Below are 19,631 nucleotides of genomic sequence, written 5' to 3'. Positions count from 1 at the left end.
GCTGCTACAATACAAGCGACCGTTGTGGAGAACACATACAAGCATCTCTTCTGTATGTCTGCACTTCCTACTAGAGATGAGCTCATTCACAGTACAAACGAAGCAAAGCGCTTTGTTATCTCGGCAATTTGCTTATCAGCCTGCTGTCTTCGAAGTCCATGTTGTTCTGCCCTGGATGCCTTGAAAAGCTGGACCAAGTCCTTGGAGACATTTTTCCAGGAATGGATCCAGCCTTTCCAGGCATCCAGAGTGGAGCGGCATGGACTTCAAAGGCAGCAGGCTGATAAGCTGATTGCCGAGATAACAAAGTGCTTCGCTAGTACTGTAAATTCACTTGTCTATTATTCCTACCTTCTGCTGATGGGACAAGATCAGATTTAGGCAGAAATATCATTCAGATACTTTTGCAAACAGTTTTTTTATAATGTGTCCTGGATTTTAGGCCAGGATCACACTAGGGTTTTACACTCGGAAAATTAGCAGAATTATGGCGGAGTGTAAAACCCTAGTGTGATCCTGGCCTAAAATCCAGGACACATTATAAAAAAAACTGTTTGCAAAAGTATCTGAATGATATTTCTGCCTAAATCTGATCTTGTCCCATCAGCAGAAGGTAGGAATAATAGACAAGTGAACTTACAGTACTAGCGAAGCACTTTGTTATCTCGGCAATTGGCTTATCAGCCTGCTGCCTTTGAAGTCCATGCCGCTCCACTCTGGATGCCTGGAAAAGCTGGATCCATTCCTGGAAAAATGTCTCCCAGGACTCGATCCAGCTTTTCCAGGCATCCAGGGCAGAACAACATGGACTTCAAAGACAGCAGGCTGATAAGCCAATTGCCGAGATAACAAAGTGCTTCGCTAGTACTGTAAATTCACTTGTCTATTATTCCTACCTTCTGCTGATGGGACCAGATCAGATTTAGGCAGAAATATCATTCAGATAACTTTTGCAAACAGTTTTTTTTTATAATGTGTCCTGGATTTTAGGCCAGGATCACACTAGGGTTTTACACTCCGCCATAATTCTTTTGTATTGTGCTCCGTTTTCACCAGATGTGTCAGTGTTCCGTTTTTTTTAGACAGACATGTGTTTATGGATCAATTTTTTTTAACAGACCCAAAAATAAGGTCGACTACATTTTTGTGTATGTTATAAAACAACCGGATCAAAACAGATCAAAAACGTAGTGTATCTCATTTTTGAGATATTGATCCGTTTTTATCCGCTTTTTCCATTGAATCCCATTATAAAAAAAAAAAAAACAGATCAGTTTTTTTTTTTAACAGACGCAAAAATGAGGTCGACTACGTTTTTGTGTACATTGAAAAAAACTAATCTGTTTTGATCCGGCTGTTTTTTAACGTGCACAAAAACGTAGTTGACCTCATTTTTGTGTCCGTTGAAAAAATTGGATCCTTTTTTCCATTGAATTCCATTATAAAAATAAATGGATCAAAATGGATCCATTTTTTTTTACGGACGCAAAAATGGGGTCAAATACGTTTTTGTGTACATTAAAAAAACTGGTCCGTTTTGATCCGGTTGTTTTTTAACGTACACAAAAACGTAGTCGACCTCATTTTTGTGTCTGTTAAAAAAAAATGGATCCGTTTTGATTCTTTATTTTTTTTATTTTATTATGGAATTCAGTGGAAAAACGGATGCACACACACACACACACACACATGCAAAAACTGATTGCAAAAAATGTAGTGTGAACCCAGCCTTACTCATGTGTTGCTGCTATGGGGATAGGGAGGGGTCAGCTGTTGCATCGTAGACTTTCGCTTGCCCACAGCGAACCCACAAGGTTCCAGACTTATTTCCCAATAAATTGTAGACCTAGTCAAGTAAATGTTTTTTGAGAATGCAATAATTTAGGTCTCCTCTTTTCCTGCCCTTTGTTGACAGCTCGTTGTCTAGGTTACTGAGCTCTGCTCTAAAGGCAATGGTCTGGTTAGCATGTGTGTGTGTATATTGATGTATAGAGGCATTGGTCTAGATTTATCAAACTGTGTAAAAAAAATAGTCTATAACTAACAACCAATCAAAGCTCAGCATTTAGCTCTGATAAAATTAAAGCTGGGATGTGATTGGTTGCTGTGGGCAGTTACACCAGTTTCAGTTTCACATAGTTTGATAAATCTGGGCTATAGTGTGTGTCTATGTACTGTATAATAAATATAGACCAATGCTTTTAGAGCAGAGATGTTGCCCGTAACCTAGACAACGAGCTGTCAACAATGAGAGGGATAGAGCTGCATATCAGAAGGATAAATAAAATGTTTCTGCAAAATAAATGTTTCTGCAAAAACTTGGCGCATCCTATATATATATATATATATATATATATATATATATATATATATATATATATATATATATATATATATATATATATAATGTATATAAACGGTTGTGTTAACCCACCATTTTTGGAGGCAAAATACGGCCGTATTTTTGCCTTAAAAATTTTATGAACACTTACCCTATTAGTTTAAATCTAAATGCCCCTTTAAGCTCTTCTCCTCGTCTAAGATGCACCTGTTGGTTACAAATAAATCAGACAAAGCTGCACTGCTGAATATAATAGAACGTATACTGTGACGGCCAGATAGTTTGGATACAGAAAACTATTGTCCTCAAACAGATGCCGGGCGGTGAAAGGGTTAATAGAATCCGGACTTCATAAGACGTTACCTTGTAGACTCCTGACAATGAAGAGGTTATACCAGTGCGGCAGCAGGCAGCATTGTGACCACCAGCCTGTATCAGCCTCCGAGCAGGATGCACAATGGAGAGAAGTGGTCATGTGCTTCTCCCTGTTCTCCCAGGTCCTGGATGGAGGGAGGGGGGGTCACAGGGCGATGGAATGAGTAAGAGGGTGGAACTCTAAGGGAGTGGATAGAGGGGAAGTTGTTACAACTTTTTTTTTTTTTTTGGAGTTGTGCTCCTTGCCCTGAGCACTGTTGGAGCATTCTGGGAAAATGTCAGTGTAGATCCTCCATCTCTGTGTATGTGTCCTTCAGACAATAGCAACAGAATGAAGCGCTTCCCTGCACAAGCAAGTTTATTAAGCCGAAAGTTTCGAGACCATTTACACTAACATGGGATGACTGTCTGCTGCTTTGGAGGAGAGGTAACGAAACTCTTCTGGTTGGGTTTTCTCATGCTGTCTTTCTTACTCATCCTCTTTTATATGGGATGTCGCTGATCCGCAAGGGGCCATTCATTTTATTGCACGTTCATGGAACTCGCTTGTGTATTGGTAAGTATTGTGTATGTATGTGCTGGTAGTTTATATACTGGTTGTGAGCTCTGGCTCTTAGCAGCACGTCAGTATATAGATGTGCAAGTGAATGACAACTATGGAACTCCCAGTCTCTTTGTTCTTATCTAGTGACTTGCTGTGTTGGGTGTCGGATCCTCTGGCATCACAAAATTGCGGATTTCGTTTTTTCTCCATATCATGTCTGAGCGGAGCGATAGATTTCTGTAGTTACTTTTTACACTTGAAATTGTTGATTGCTGTAAAGGAAAGCATGACTACTTTATAATGCGTATGTAATCGAAAACCTTCTAGAGTCCATTGCCTCTGCATGAGATCATCAATGTATTGTGTGTGTGTGTGTTTGTACCATGTGTGCCATGCAGTAGATAGATGAGAGAAACGATAGGTGTAAACAAACCTAAATATTTGGATAGTTGTGTATTATATATGTTCTTGCTTATAGCATTAATGTCCCCTGCAGCTACATACTATCGGTTAAGTTTAAAAAAAAAAAAAATCCATATTTTTGGAAAATGCATGTTTTTGTAAAAATAGTCGATTTCAGTCTTTAGGAATAGAAGATTAGTTTAGAAGGAGCTGTACACCCTCCACACCCTGCTGTACAGATATTCTGCTTCTAGGGGAGAACACTAATTTACAGTGTCCGGATTGTGACCTTTGAAATCAGAGACACATAAAGGACATTTGGAGCTTTCTTATATGCCTAGCTGTAAAGCGTACCTGTTGTGATTTTTTTTTTTTTTTTTTTTTTTTAGGAAATCAACAAGGTTTATTTTCGAAAGCAGTCTTTGCAATAAACTCTCTTTTTATTTTATTTTTAAACTTTTCTATGCTTAAATTATCATTATACATACAGCCAAACTGTGGTATCATGCTTTATAACAAAGCTATACTTTCCTGTATCCAGGTCCATACTCCTGAAGGCAGCTTTTGGGTATGTGCACACTACGGAATCTGGGCAGATAATCCGCCGCTCACCCCCGTGCGCATCTCTGCTCGTGTCATAGACTCTATTCTATGCACAGGTGGATTCCGCCATTCGCCCAAAGAATGAACAGGTTCATTCTTTGGGTGGAGGGCGGAATCCGCCTGTGCATAGAGTAGAGTCTATGGCACAGATTGAGATGCACGTGGGGGCGAGCTGCAGAATCCACGGCGAGTTATCCGCCTGGATTCTGTAGTGTGCACATACCCTTTTTAGTCTTGTGCTGGTTGAAAAAATAGACCAAACACATGAAGCTCAGGTTGGCTGCACTCAGAGAAGGCAGTCATGTGATTGACGGACACATTGAGACGTGACTCTCTGTACTGGCCGGAACTTCCTGCATTTGGTCTCCTTTTTTTCAACCAGCACAAGTCTAAAAAGCTGCTTTCAGGAGATTGAACCTGGATACAGGTAAGTATAGCTTTGTTATAAAGCATGATAACTAAAAAAAAAAATAATGAATGTAAATTGCAAACTTGCTTTATATCATATCTACTGTTAATTTAGATTTTGAAAGTTATAACGACAGGGACACTGAGTATATTGCACATCTGCTTGTAATCACAACCCCTATTGATTTCCTAAAAAATGATTTCGAGACAGCGCTTCTTTAAAAATTTGCCTTAGCTATATAGTATAGTATGGAGATGTGACTGAGTGTCTTGGGTGGGCTTAGGACAATTCTAGGTGAGGTCTATGTAACATTCAGCAATGTGTGTGTTAGCACTCCCCGGTTTCCGGTCTTGAATTATGTCAGATAGATGAAGAGAACACATACTTGCTTTGGACACTTTAACATTACTATACTTAGTAGTAAAACCAAACCCCATTTTAGGGATAGTTATCTGCCTGTTCTCCTCTTCCACAGCCAACCTTAAAGGGGTTATCCAGCAAAAATCTTTTTTTCTTTCAAATTAACTGGCTTCAGAAAGTTATATAGATTTGTAAATTACTTCTATTTAAAAATCTCAATTCTTCCCATACTTATCAGCTGCTGTATGTCCTGCAGGAAATATTTTCTTTTCAGTCTGACACAGTGCTCTCTGCTGCCACCTCTGTCTGCGATAGGAACTGTCCAAAGCAGGAGAGGTTTTCTATGGGAATTTGCTACTGCTTTGGACTGTTCCTGTCTCGACCAGAAATGTCAGCAGAGAGCACTGTGTCATACTGGAAAAATACACCACTTCCTGCAGGGCATACAGCAGCTGATAAGTACTGGAAGACTTGAGATTTTTTAATAGAAGTAATTTAAAAATCTATATAACTTTCTAAAACCAGTTGATTTGAAAGAAAAATATTTTTGCTGGATAACCCCTTTAAAGGAGAAATCTGGAGAAATTGTTTATTAAAGTATTGCATTGCCCCCCAAAAGTTATACAAATCCCCAATATACACTTATTACAGGAAATGCTAAAAGAGTGTTTTTTTTTTTCCCCCTGCACTTACTTCTGCATCAAGGCTTCACTTCCTGGATGAAATGGTGATGTCACTTCCTGGATAACATAGTGATGTCACTTCCTGGATAACATGGTGATGTCACGACCCGACTCCCAGAGTTGTGCGGGCTGTGGCTGCTGGAGAGGATGAAGGCAGGCGGACACTGAGGGACACAGGGCACTGGAGGGACACTGAGCATCCCTCTGCCATCATCCTCTCCAGCAGCCACAGCCCGCACAGCTCTGGGAGTCGGTCGTGACATCACTATTTTATCCAGCAAGTGACATCACCATTTTATCCAGGAAGTGAAGCCTTGATGCAGTAGTAAGTGCAGGGGAAAAAGCCATTTATATTGGGGATTTGTATAACTTTTGAGGGGCAATACAGTACTTAAATAAACATTTTCACCAGACTTTAAAGGATAGTGTATTTCCGAGTGACAAAAAAATGATCAGGCATAGTAAATTACTATATGTCTGATCTTTGCTTCCACGGAAACGCCTAACACAACCTTTTGTCTAAGGGAAGGATTATATTATGATTGTGCCTTCCGAGGCGAGGATGCAACTGCATCCTGTTAATAATATAAATTGTCATTCATCCAATTGAGATATTAAAGTGTCCCTGTCATTAAAAAAACACCAATAAACTTTCACCTGTAAAAAGGGATGATTGGTCAGGTTCTGAGTATTCAGACCCCCACTGATCTCTAGATATAGCCAGGAGAAGCGCGTGGCTTAGCATGTGGCTCCCTGAGATCTTCATCGCTGCATGAGATGAAGTCCATGGACTTGTTGCATGTGGGAAAAAAAGGAAATCCATGCCAGTCTACTGGCTACATCCAACCAGTAAAATGTTTTGACATGTCTCTGCAGGTTTTTTTTTTTTTTTTAATTTTTATAATGACTGGCTCCCTTATGTATGGATTCTGCATAATGATGGTTTCACTGATGTGCGAGTTGGAGGCTCTATTGGGAGCAGCAAACTAAAATTCTGGACAGAACTGGAACCTAATAAATCCCATAATAGCCTGGGGGTATCAGACTCCATTGGTTTCTACTATGTTGGATTCAGTGCAGCTTACGGACATTTAAAGCAACTCTGTACCCACAATCTGTCCCCACCAAACCGCTTGTACCGCCAGAAAGCTACTTTTAATCCAAGATCTGACCTGGGGTCCGTTTGGCAGGTGATGCAGTTATTGTCCTAAAAAAACAACTTTTAAACTTACAGCCCTGTGTCAAACGGCCGTGGCCTAGAGTATCTGTGCCCTAACTTTGCACCACCCCTCCGTCCCTCCTCCCCACCCTCCTCATCATTAGGAATGGAACTGGCAGGATTTTTCCTATTCCTCTGCAGCAAACATTACACAGGTGCTTTAACAATCCAGCCCATGTGCCGTGCTCACACAGCTGCTGAATAGGAGAAAATCTGCCTGGAGCATTCCTAATGATGAAGAGGGTGGGAAGGAGGGACGAAGAGGTGGTGCCACCCTAATGCACACACACTCTAGGCCATGCCAGTTTGACACAGGGCTGCAAGTTTAAAAGTTGTTTTTTAGGACAATAACTGAAACACTTGCCGAACGGACCCCAGGACAGATCTTGGATTAAAAGCAGGTATCTGAAGGTACAAGCAGTTTGGGGGAGACAGATTGTGGGTACAGAGTCACTTTAATGTTCATTGCTGTTAGTTTTAACACTTTGCACTGCGATCATCATGAATTTCATGTAGGAATAGTTTTTTTCCCTATACACTTGGTACATGATCATGGTGTTCTTGTAATTGTGCAATATGATCAAAAGCTGTGCAGGTGTATTACAGTGTTAATACAGTAAAGGGCGGATTATGTGGTGTGGTTAAGTACCATCCTGTCTGTTGATAGGCTTCCTAGCGGTATTTATTCATGTTGACCTATAACCTCACTACTTCCCGTACTTGTCCTTAGCTTTACACCACGGTGCACCAGCAAAATCCATTGCTAATGTTACTTCCTTTATTGTTAGATGATGTCTGTTGTTTTTCTCCATCCTCTTTGCCAGCCTCCTTGCAGTTTTCTTAGCTGTTAATAGACTTGATGTGTTTTCTCTGTGTGTTGCCTGTTTGCTGGTAGTGCCCTCTCCGCAGCACATCTGTTAATCTTGTGATGTCATTTATAGCTCTACCCAGGAGATGAAGCATTTAGTAGCAACAGGAGAGGGAGCTGCCGCACGGAGAGAGCTGCCGCACACTTCTCACATTTTGCTTCTATTCTTTGCAGCTGGCGGGAGTTTTTTTTTCTAGATGACTTTCCCGTATTAGTCAGCATCTTTTCCATTATTATGAATTACTGCCTGCGGAGTCTGTGAGGGTTCTTCGGTCACCGTACCCATACTACCTAATTAGCTATAACTGTATTTTATTGTGATCAGTTATTACAATACGGGGAGGTTTCTATTTACCGCCAATGTATCCCTCAATGAAAACACAGAATGCAGATACACTATATGCGCAGATATACTGAAGCTTTGTCACTCTTTAGTTCCCTCAATCTTATAGGTTTGACAGTTAAAGAAAAAAACTGTAATAAAATACCCCAAATGCTTTGGATTGTTGCTTGATGGCACAGTACAGATTTAGGCCCCCATCACGCGTTAGGAAAATCTATTTGTTTTTTTTTTATTAGGAAATCCGAACAGATTTCCCGACCTGTAGTGTTCTTTGGGGCATGGACACTCCTCAGACACTCCGTGCCAGAAAATAGGTTTGGAAATATTCGGACATGCAAATCCTGAATGTCCGAATGCATTGCCTGGCAGCCTGGGCCAGAACCCGGGCAATTGCCGCTGGGGCAGATGCTGGCCCTTAAACACGGTTAAATACATACAATTAAATATGGCACTGTGTTTGACAGGGCCAGGAGCCATGGGCTCCCAGCCTTGTCAATCACTGCTCTGGTCAGAGGCAGCATTATGTCTTTAGCCAGAAGAGGCCGCTCTCCCCCCTCACTTGTGCACTTACGGCTGAAAGAGTAGCTGGGCAGTAGCACCGCTACAGCCGTGCAGCAGGTGAGGATGGCTTTTATTTTCTCCTCTGTTTTTTTGCGGTTGGTAAAACAGTGATGGTTTCCTGAAGCCATTGATTAGCCATCAGATCTATACTTGGTTAATTTGCATTGTAATTCAGTGCAGCTTATCCATAGTTTATCATTGGCTGTAGCAATAAGGAGCATGTAGAACATGTATTAAAGCTGTGCTTTCATGTTTCCACATGGGTTTTGCAGATTTTGGAGATTGAATGGGGCATTCAGGGTTGTATTTGTCACAGGTATGCCAAGCCCCTGTGATTAGGGTGGCGGTATTGAGGGGGGCAGCACTTTAGAATAAAGTAATTACTATTGATGTAACTGCAGCCAGCATGCTGCTGCTTGGGGCAAAAAATATATTCCCCCTCCCCCTTTGGTTTTATCCATATGGGTCAAAACTGTTGTGACATTTACCTGCACATTTGCAGGGAGTAGCGTTGAGCAAAGTTTCTGGCTTTGGCCGAACCCAAACACTCAGTATTTGACTCCTGGTAGCTGGAGAAATTGGATGCTGCTCTAGGGCTGTCAGGAAAACATTGATATGGCCTATGGCCGTATCCATGTTTTCCACTACTTCCTGGCATCTAACGTTTTCAGCCACTAGGACTCAAATGGCGATGAGATTCCACTTTTCATTCCTCACAGACTCTTTGATTAATCTTCCCCTATATGATAATTTTGTTTCCAGGTCACTATGTATTTGTGTGACAATGTGTTTCACTTGGACATGAGTTTTCCTACATATTGTATAGTGATGTCATTGTGTTGCTGCAGCAGTCTTGCGTCACTCCTTTTCTTTTATGTTTTTATTATGTGATTATAATGATTTTATGTGATAGATGTATATATCTCATAGTAGCCAACAGTTTTTGCCAGGACTGTCCCAATTCTGAGGAGACGGCCCCGGCAAAACCATGTCCCGGGAAGCCACGCCCCTGTCGTGATAAGCCCCCCCTCTTCCAGCGTGAGTGATGTTACTCATGCAGAGCAGGGAGAGGAGTCCCTTGGGGACTAGAGAAACCATACTGTTGAGGTAAGTATAGCTTTTTTTTTTTTTTTTTTAAATACAGATGAAGGGACAAGAGGATGCTGAAGGGGGTACTGGTATAATGATGAATGGACAGGATTCTGGATGTCCTCATAGGGTTCTATGGGGCATCTGTGCCAGAATTCCAGACAAATGTCCTAGAGCTATTCCCAGAGCTATTTTCAGTCATGGACACCCTTCAAGAAAAATCCTAGAGGGTATCCATTTCCAATATAAACCCATGGGTCCGGAATGTATCCGGATTTCCTAATAAATGTAAACATGTTTCTAATAATGTTGAAGAACATTTTAATCGGCCTCTCCTCATAGTCACTTTATCAACAGATCCTAATATCTCTGGAGTGTGCAGATTATTATGTGCAGGGCAGAAAGCTCAGACACGAGGGGCACTTCTCTGTCTGCAGGATATCATGTGTATTTTGCTCTGTTAATCTTGGAATGTTGCTGCATACCATACTGGAAGGAATTTGTGCCTGCAAAGTCTGCCAGTACAATCTGCTCACTTGTCTCCAGAGTAGATTAAAGGAAGAGGATTGTATAGCGCACCATTATGTCACCCCTTCTATATAGGATGCTAAGCACTTGAACACGTCTATAGTCACATACAGCGTGAATTCTGCAGTTCAGCTTTCAGGATAGTGTGAACTTTTAAGTGTTCTTGTATGGAGTGGCACCATAGGGTGGTACTTGGTGCGACGTATGTGTATACTAGCCCTGGAAAGTTGGATCTCATGCTCTGGTCGTCTGTTCAAACCAAGCAATGCAAGTGCCAACTCCTAGTCATACGAGGGCTCATATGCTCAGTAAACCTTGCCGACAATTTGTATGAACGTTAAATGCCAAGACCAACATGAAGGATGTTTTTACCGCTAGCTAAAGAGATTTTTGACATTTTTCTTAAAATCCTAGGCGATGGGAGACGTCTGACCTACAATATTTTCAGGGGTCATAGAACTGACCTGCTGTCAGAAAGCTAAGAAAAGTCTTAGTACTGAAGAATGGATCACGATAAAATGTAATCTCTATCAATGAACAGGAATAAAAGAACAGGAGAAATTTCATCCAAGGTTATGATTTTCTTTCAAATCTACTGGTAAAGTTATATAGATTTGTGATTTACTTCTATTTTAAAATCTCACGTCTTCCAGTACTCACCAGCTGCTGTATGTCCTGCAGGAAGTGGTGTATTCGTTCCAGTCTGACACAGTCAGGGACTCTTTAGGGCTGTAGGAAATCCCCCATAGAAAACTTTTCCTGGTTTGGACAGTTCCTATTATGGACAGAGATGGCAGCAGACAGCACTGTGTGACTGGAAAGACGTACTGGAAGACTTGAGATTTTTTTTTAAAGAAGGAAGTTATATAGATTTCTTAATCACTGACACCAATTTATTTGAAAAGAATAGTTTTTCTCTGGAGTACCCCTTTAAGGAGCTGAAGATTGTGTGTTTTTTCCATCAGGGTGCATTTTATCCTTTAAGTATTTGAAAGTACAGACTGAATTGGTGACAATGTTTACTTTACTATAGTGTAGTGATGTAGTGCTACACCATATTGTTTCCTATGCACTATTGTGGCAAACAGCCTGGTATCAATCCTTGCATTGTGACATTCTTCTATCAAGCACAGAAAGGCCACTTGCTCAGGTCTGTAATATTTAGCAGTCCATGCAAGCCACACTTGTTTTTTATGTATCTAGAAATGGCATTTTAGACCTATTTGTCTGGGTTCAGAGACTGCAGGAGTAAATCAGGATTCCAAAGAGACAAAATGTCATGATGCCTGTGTAGTACAGCATGAAGAATTGAATGCAGGTCTGCTGGGAGGTCATCTCCTGGCCAGCATTATTTACGCTCTGTCTTCTGCCGCTATTCCTACACGAGCCCGAAATGCGACACTAGATATAATTCACTCTATTATTCCAAGCTCCAAAACAACAAAGGGCTTTGATATTCAAGGCAATTTTCTTGTAAAATAGGCTAAAGATGACAGGGTGCTGCTTTTACTGTTAATACAGTCTTTTTACAACAGAAGAGACCATGTGACCTCTGTCTCAGAAGGGAGGGGGAAGGACAGAGGAGTGGAGACAGAGTGGACCAGGCAGTAAAGATTTTTAGCCGCTTCAGGGAGTGAGTCAGGATGTGCTGCAGACAAACAGCCCAATTCATGTAATAGAAACCTATTACACACAAGCTTAGATTATAGGTGAGAATTGAACAGGGATAAATCTTTCTCAACCAGAGTTCCCACTTAAAGGGGATCTTGGGTGCCTTGGAAGCTATCCAGGGAGTGTGATGGATTGACTATGGTCTGGCTGGGAAAGATAGGACTTGCTTCCCTGTATGGAACAGAGAATTGTGAAATCTAAACTTACCTGAATCATTATATCTTCTATCCAAACATTATATTTAGATATAATAAGTAACTATAATATCCAGACCAGTTCCACATAGACCCCGATTGTCTAGATGCTTTGGATAATCCACTCCATAGACCATAGATATATATCATGTGCTTATAGTTGTTCAAACTAGAAAATATATAGGATAGGTTAGAATATAATATAGGTTAGAACCTATAATTGTCGGGCGTCGACTGCGCCCCACTGCGTGTAATAGCGGTGCACGGCTGGCGACTGACTATATACATTACCTATCCATGCTCCAGGGCTGCTCCTGCGGTCCGCTTCTCCCCGGGTCCCGCGCGCTCTAGCTTCAGAGTGTCCTGTCTTAGCTAACAGGCTGCTGTGAAGCTGGAGCACGCGGGACCCGGGGAGAAGCGGATCGGAGCAGCAGCCCTGGAGCATGGATAGGTAAAGTATACCATTTAAGCAAGGGCATCGGTAACAACGTCCTTGTAGCCCTTGTTAAACCATTATCGTGTAATAGGCCCAGTAAACGAGCGACGATCTAGCAGATCGGCGCTCGCTTACAGTTGTTATCGGGCCCCTATTGGCCCGTCTAATAGTACCCTTACTGTTTTTAGAGGAGGGGGGAGATTAGAACAATCATGTCGGTTGTGAAATAGTTTGGGATAAAAGGTGTAGAAGAAAAGCTTATGAAACTGTGGTATACAGGAGTTTATTATGTTGATTCATCACGATTTGAAGAATTTTACTATATTATGCTGAGCACCAAAGAAGTATTGTATTGCCCCCCAAAAGTTATACAAATCACCAATATACACTTATTACTGGAAATGCACATAAAGTGCTTTTTCCTTGCACTTAGGCCGGGTTCACACTACGTTTTTGCAATCTGTGCACATCCGTTTTGATCAGTTTTTCCATTGACTTCCTTTCCCCAGTTGCTGCCGCTGCTGTATTTCTCTCCACTACTCACATCCCAGCGGGGAGATATCCCTGCAGCAGCTGCAGGGGGGATGAGAGTAGTGGAGTCCCGGGCGGGAACATGGAGGAGAGCGGGGGAACAGAAGCCAGAACAGACTCTTCACAGGGGGAGCAGCTCTGTTAAGTGTTTTTTTTTTATGTTTGTGAAAATATGATTAAAGGAGTATTCCATCAAAAATGTCTTTCAAATCAGCTGGTTTCAAATTACAGATTTGTAATTTACTTCTATGTCAGGAACTGTTTAGAGTAGTTGCAAATCACCATGGAAACCCTTTTTTCGTTCTGGACAGTTCCTGACATGGACAGAGGTGGCAGCAGAGAGCACTGTGTAAGACTGGAAAGAATACACCACTTCCTGCAGGACATACAGCAGCTGATAAGTACTGGAATTTTTAAATAGGAGTAATTTACAAATAAGTATAACTTTCTGACGCCAGTTGATTTGAAAGAAAAAATATTTCACTGGAGTACCCCTCAAAATGTTATGTTCTTTAAATAGGAAAATCCCAATGGGATTTATAAATTTGGTCGGGCCAGAATGTTTGATTTTGAGCTGTCTCTTTAAATTGCTTTTATCATTGATCATTGCATGTGTTTTTACACAGTATATAATAATTTGGGGTGAACTGATGATCTCTCGGTTGTTATGTCATTCACTGACAGAAGTTCATGTTACACTCTAGATGCTAAAGGCATATATAAATATATAAAACTGATAAATATAAAGATATAAAACTGATAAATTAAGAGCAAAAAAGAAACAACTTTAAGTCTATTAGTAGCTAAAGGGCAATAACTCCGCTGCAGTCATAGACTTTACCAAGCAACCAACCTTTGTCGTCTTAGTACAGCTGTGTGGCTGTGTCAGTACAGTAACCTGAAGATTTAAACAGTTTTGGAGCTTCCAGCATCCTAATGATACAAGATGCTGGGATTTCCATTCCGTTCCATACTGCTTGTATTTATGAACTGTATATGGAACGTGTGAATGCCCTCTAAAGCCCCTATTTTACACGGGGGCGACTGTCATCGCTCGCTTTCTCCTCGTTCCCCGCTCGCTATCGACGCTATTACATGCGTCAGCAGCAAGCGGTTGAGTACAGGCGGGCCGTGGAACGACTGCATCAGATCGCGGCTGTATTAGTCATTTGTCTTTCAATGTGTTGAAAGATAAACAACAGCAATTATCAGGCGACATCGTTCATATCGGCTGATTGTTGCCTTCTATTACACAAGATGAATTATCGTCCGTAACAGCCGAATACGGCCGATATGGTCTCGTGTAATAGGGCCTCAAAGGGGTTATCCAGCGTGGGGGCTATTTTTAGATGTGGCCGGGGAGGAGGTGGCTGAAAAAAAAAGACGTCCACTCACCTCCCCGGTCCCAGTGGTGGGTCCCGCATCGCGGTGCTCCGGTGCCAGGTTCTCGGCTGCTTCCGGGTGTCTGACGCGGGCTCGATCGGACCTGAGACGTCACGTCTCGGGCCCGCGTCAGAGACCAGGAAGCGGCCGGGAATCGGGCACCGAAGCGTCGCGATGCGGGACCCACCGCTGGAACCGGGGAGGTGAGTGGACGTCTTTTTTTTTTTTTCAGCCACCTCCTCCCCGGCCACATCTAAAAATAGCCCCCACACTGGAGGTACCCCTTTAAGTCTTTATTTCTTTGTGAAGATTGTAATCACACACACGTACGTGCATGCATGCATTCGCACATACATACATACATACATACATACATACATACATACATACACACATACATATGCATACACACAGATTTGATTTTTGACCTGCCGTCTTGTATTGTGTTTTGCAGTGATGCGGGACCCAGCAGAAGAACCCTAGAGGCTTCACATGACATGGGCAGCACTGAAATCCTTGAAAAAGGAAGCACTGAAAACCTCAGCAATGGGACCAATAGTAATGTACAAGCTGCTAAACGCTTGGCCAAACGTCTCTACCAGCTGGACGGATTCAAACGCTCCGATGTTGCAAAGCACTTAGGGAAAAAGTACGTTCCATAACAAAGAAATTATAATGGGATTAGAGACTGAGTTTACTACTGACAGCGCTATTCTCTTCTAGCTATTCAGTAAATGGCTGCAATGTAAACTACTATAGAGAATGAGTTTATACCTGGCAAGAAGCATCTGTAATGTCATTTGTATTATAGCCTGACAACATTATTAGATCCATTGCTCTGACTCCTATAACCCGGGCAGTCTGTGCTGAGTCATGACTAAGGGATAGTTCAGTTATCCTTACTTAACCAACTTTACCATTTCTCCCCAATAAAGACACAAAACCTTGTTGGAGGAAAGGCCACAGCAGCCACATTTATTAGCAAAATAACTTATTAACGTTATTATATAAATACTTTACAACATTTTATAAACAGTAAAGGTAGGAGGGGTTCTTGAAGGCATCCCATAATTACCACCAGCAACCTTAAAGCCCCATAACCAGGTCTCCACCTTACCTATGGCCGTCATCACCTGACCCAGAGGCCCTCCCCGGGGACCAACTATAACTGGGTAACACCCCAGACCCGAACACAGTTTACCATAACAGGTATATATGAGGAGGATGTATGCCTTCTCTCCAGTCCACAGACTTTTCCTGAATAGCCGAAGCCTTCAAAAGCCCCTCCCACTTCGGCCACTGCGACAGCACTGAACCTGCTCCCAAAACCTGCAAAAGAAAGAACACACAGCGACCCTGCACATGGAAGCATATTACACCAGGGCGGGCAGCAGGATATTATGTATCCAGCTACCATGTAGACCTAAGGCCCCCTTCACACGTCCGGAAAAACCATCCGGATTTCCTATCAGGAAATCCGGACGGATTTCCGGACGCATAGACTTTCATTGGACACAGACACCCTTCCGGAATTTTCCGAAAGGGCGTCCGTTACGGAAAATAGGACCGGATTTTTTAGAACCGGTCCTATTTTCGTCTGGAAATCCGGCCCGGACGCCCCCATAGGAGTCTATGGGAGCGCCCGGACCCCGGATGCTTTCCTGATACACATCAGGAAAGCGTCCGGAGTTCCACTCACCCGGACCACCTTCCGCCTCTGCCCCGGCCTCCTGCTGCCTCTTCGTCCGCCACCTTACCGTACCCCCCGCGGCCACTCGCGACCCCCCCCCCCCCCCCCCCCCCCGCGGCCACTCGCGGCACCCCCGCACCCCCCCCGCGGCCACTCGCGGCACCCCCGTACCCCCCCCCCCCCCCGCGGCCACTCGCGCCACCCCTGCACCCCCCCGCGGCCACTCGCGCCACCCCCGCATCCCCCCTGCTGACAGGCCATGATGGGAGTTATACTTCTGCAGCCTGTGGCCATCCAGGTTGCAGAAGTACAACTCCCACCATGCCTCTGCTGACAAGTCATGATGGGAGTTGTACTTCTGCAGCCTGTGGCCATCCAGGTTGCAGAAGTACAACTCCCACCATACCCCTGCTGACAAGTCATGATGGGAGTTGTACTTCTGCAGACTGTGGCCATCCAGGTTGCAGAAGTACAACTCCCATCATGTCCTGCAACTTGGGTGACCACAGACTGCAGAAGTACAACTTCCATCATGACCTGTCAGCCAAGCATGATGGGAGTTGTAATTCTGCAAGCTGTGACCATCCAGTTTGCAGAAATACATGTCCTATTTTTCTTCTCATCAGGAAATCCTGAAGGTTTTTCCTAATGGTTTCCTGAAGGTAAAAACGGATTACTGTCAGGAAATCCTGATACTTTCCTGATGACATTTAAAGGGGTAGTGCAGCGGTAAAAAATTTATTCACAGAATAACACACATTACAAAGTTATTCAACTTTGTAATGTATGTTATGTCTGTGAATGGCCCCCTTCCCGGCCGGCACTCGGGAAGATCGGAGGTGTTCGGGCCGGCCGAAGATGACGTTTGGCACAAGATGGCGGACGCGTGTCGGCACGGATCAGGTATGTATAAAGCACTACACTTCCGGGTACACGGGTGGGGGTGGTGGGACACGGGGAAGGGGGCCATTCACAGACATAACATACATTACAAAGTTGTATAACTTTGTAATGTGTGTTATTCTGGGAATAATTTTTTACCGCCGCACTACCCCTTTAAGGCCTCCTGATCAGGATTTTCTGACAGTAAAAACTGACACGGACGTGTGAATGGGGCCTAAGATCTATGTGTCTCCATGGTTACAGACTGTAAACCCTCATCACTTCCATCTGTGCTGTACATTTTGGTGATCAGATGTAACATTGTAAGTAGTCTGGGACTGATGGAGCAATGTCTGCAAAATCAAACTACAGATGATTGATTTATAGCCTGTAACTAGAGACGGGTGAATCAAATTTCCCAAAACTGAAAGTAGGTCCAAATGTTTGGTTTGAAAACATGGCGGATGCACATCTAAAAAACAAAACAAAAGAAACACTGTCTCTGGTGACCTTTCATATGAAGGGAAACTTTCATGTGGTTTCTACTGTACATATATCTAAAATGACATCTTCAAAGGTATTTCTTATTAAATATAAAAAAATTACAGATTGCAAACAAGAGATAAAAGCAGAGTAAAGGGGTACTATGGCGAAAAATGTGTTTTTTTTTTTTTTTTTAATCAACTGGTCTCAGAAAGATTTGTAGTGTAGTGTTCTTTAAAAATCTCAAATCTTCCAGTACTTATCAGCTGCAGCATGTCCTGCAGGAAGTGGTGTATTCTGACACAGTCTGACACAGTGCTCTCTGCTGTCACCCACCTCTGTCTGTGACCAGAACTGTCCAGAGCAGGAGAATTTTTCTGTGGGGATTTACTACAGTTGGACAGTTTGTGTCACGGACAGAGGTGGTATCAGAGAGCACTCTGTTAGATCGGGGGGGAAAACACCACTTCCTGCAAGATATACAGCAGCTGAAAAGTACTGGAAGGCTTAAGATTTTAAGTAGAAGTAATTTACAAATCTATATAAAGGTTTTTTTACACTGGCTGATTATTGCTAGTGGGGGTACACAGGAACGCCTATTCACCCAATAATGAGCCTGCGTAAAGGGCCAGAGATCGGCAGACGCCTGCTCGTTGGCTGATTTTTAGTTGTTTTTTTTTTGTATGACCAGTAAAATCATCATAATCATCATCAGCACATCCCTCTGTCCAAGCAGGAGATGTGCGACCAATGGCTATGCTTTAAAATGGCTACACAAATGATCCATTAACAATTGTGGCACTGTTTTTAGAAGTTAGATGTTGCGTGTGTGTGTGTTTTTTTTTTTTTTTGTTATTCCTGTAGCACCCTATTACTGTAAAATGAACTATTTTAAGATGACCATTTCTAAGTGAACTATTGTGTAGAGAAAATTGTGACTACTTTTTCATTGCTTTTTTTCAGTAATGATTTCAGCAAGCTCGTGGCAGAAGAATATCTCAAATTTTTTGATTTCACAGGGTTGTCCCTGGATCAGTCACTCAGGTAAATATTATTTGATACTTTAAGGGAAATTTTCAGCAGGGTAGACGAATCCTACCTGCTAATATGTCCCAATTGCGCACAAGAGTTGTAGGGAGTGACAGTGACACCCACTGATCTTCTCATCTCTGTAGAGGGTTAGGGTCCTATTACACGGAGCAATTTTTAACGATTAACAACTAACAATAAACTATTGCAAACGAGATTGTTTATCGTTAACCTGAAATCATTCTCCATATTACACAGAACGATGGTCGTTATTGCGATTGTTATTATGATCATTTATGCTGCGTTTACACGGAACGATTATCGTTCGAATTTGCACGATAACGATCCAATTTGAATGATTGTACGTGTAAACGCAGCGAACGATCAAACGAGTGAGAAATCGTTCATTTTGATCTTACAACTTGTTATTAAATTGTCGTTCGCAAAAAATTCGCAGATCGTTCTGTGTAAACAGTCGTTCACCGATTTAACCTATGTGCGAGATAGGCTTAAGCGATCGCAAAACAATTGCAAAACGATTTTTCTGTATGATATCGTTCCCTCCAAATGCTGATTGTTATAAAAAAAATCGTTACTTCGAAATTGTTAACCGTACGATCGGCGAACTATCGTGTAAACGCAGCAATATTCCTTCTAAACCCAGCCAAACAATGAACCATGTGCAATTACACTGAACGATTAGTAAACAAATGCGAAACTTGAGCGAACGAATGTGGAATTAACAGCGAACGAGTGTTGCATGCTGCCTATACCTCCACAATAATATAGCCCAGCAATTCCTTAAAATAGCATCCAGTCTCCATTATCAGAACCATACTGTGATTAAAGGGGCTTTACTATTCAGTTACTTTGCAGGGCTTGTCAAGTTAAATATACAGTGGTCCCTCAATTTACAATGGCCTTAGGATACAATATTTTCAACATACAATGGTCCTTTCTGGACCATCGTAACTTAAGACCAGACTCAATATACAATGTTACAGACA

The 19,631-nt window shown here is 42.4% G+C and overlaps 1 protein-coding gene across 6 annotated transcripts in view; it reads left to right on the top strand.

Moving 5' to 3' along the window:
- The window catches only part of PSD3 (pleckstrin and Sec7 domain containing 3), a 286,235-nt gene that overhangs the window by 92,267 nt on the left and 174,337 nt on the right, over nucleotides 1-19,631 (top strand). For 4 of the 6 annotated variants that reach the window (XM_069978141.1, XM_069978144.1, XM_069978142.1 and 1 more), the window contains 2 exons: nucleotides 14,995-15,189; nucleotides 18,559-18,639. In XM_069978141.1, the coding sequence (XP_069834242.1) occupies nucleotides 14,995-15,189; nucleotides 18,559-18,639 (276 nt within the window). Of the gene's footprint in view, nucleotides 1-3,007; nucleotides 3,144-13,225; nucleotides 13,298-14,994; nucleotides 15,190-18,558; nucleotides 18,640-19,631 lie in introns of those variants that run through there. The other 2 variants (XM_069978146.1, XM_069978147.1) reach the window with 2 other exon arrangements.

The sequence above is a fragment of the Dendropsophus ebraccatus genome, chromosome 7 (genome assembly GCF_027789765.1).
Source record: "Dendropsophus ebraccatus isolate aDenEbr1 chromosome 7, aDenEbr1.pat, whole genome shotgun sequence".
Lineage (NCBI taxonomy): Eukaryota > Metazoa > Chordata > Amphibia > Anura > Hylidae > Dendropsophus > Dendropsophus ebraccatus.
This window is presented reverse-complemented; position numbering and strand designations above follow the sequence as displayed.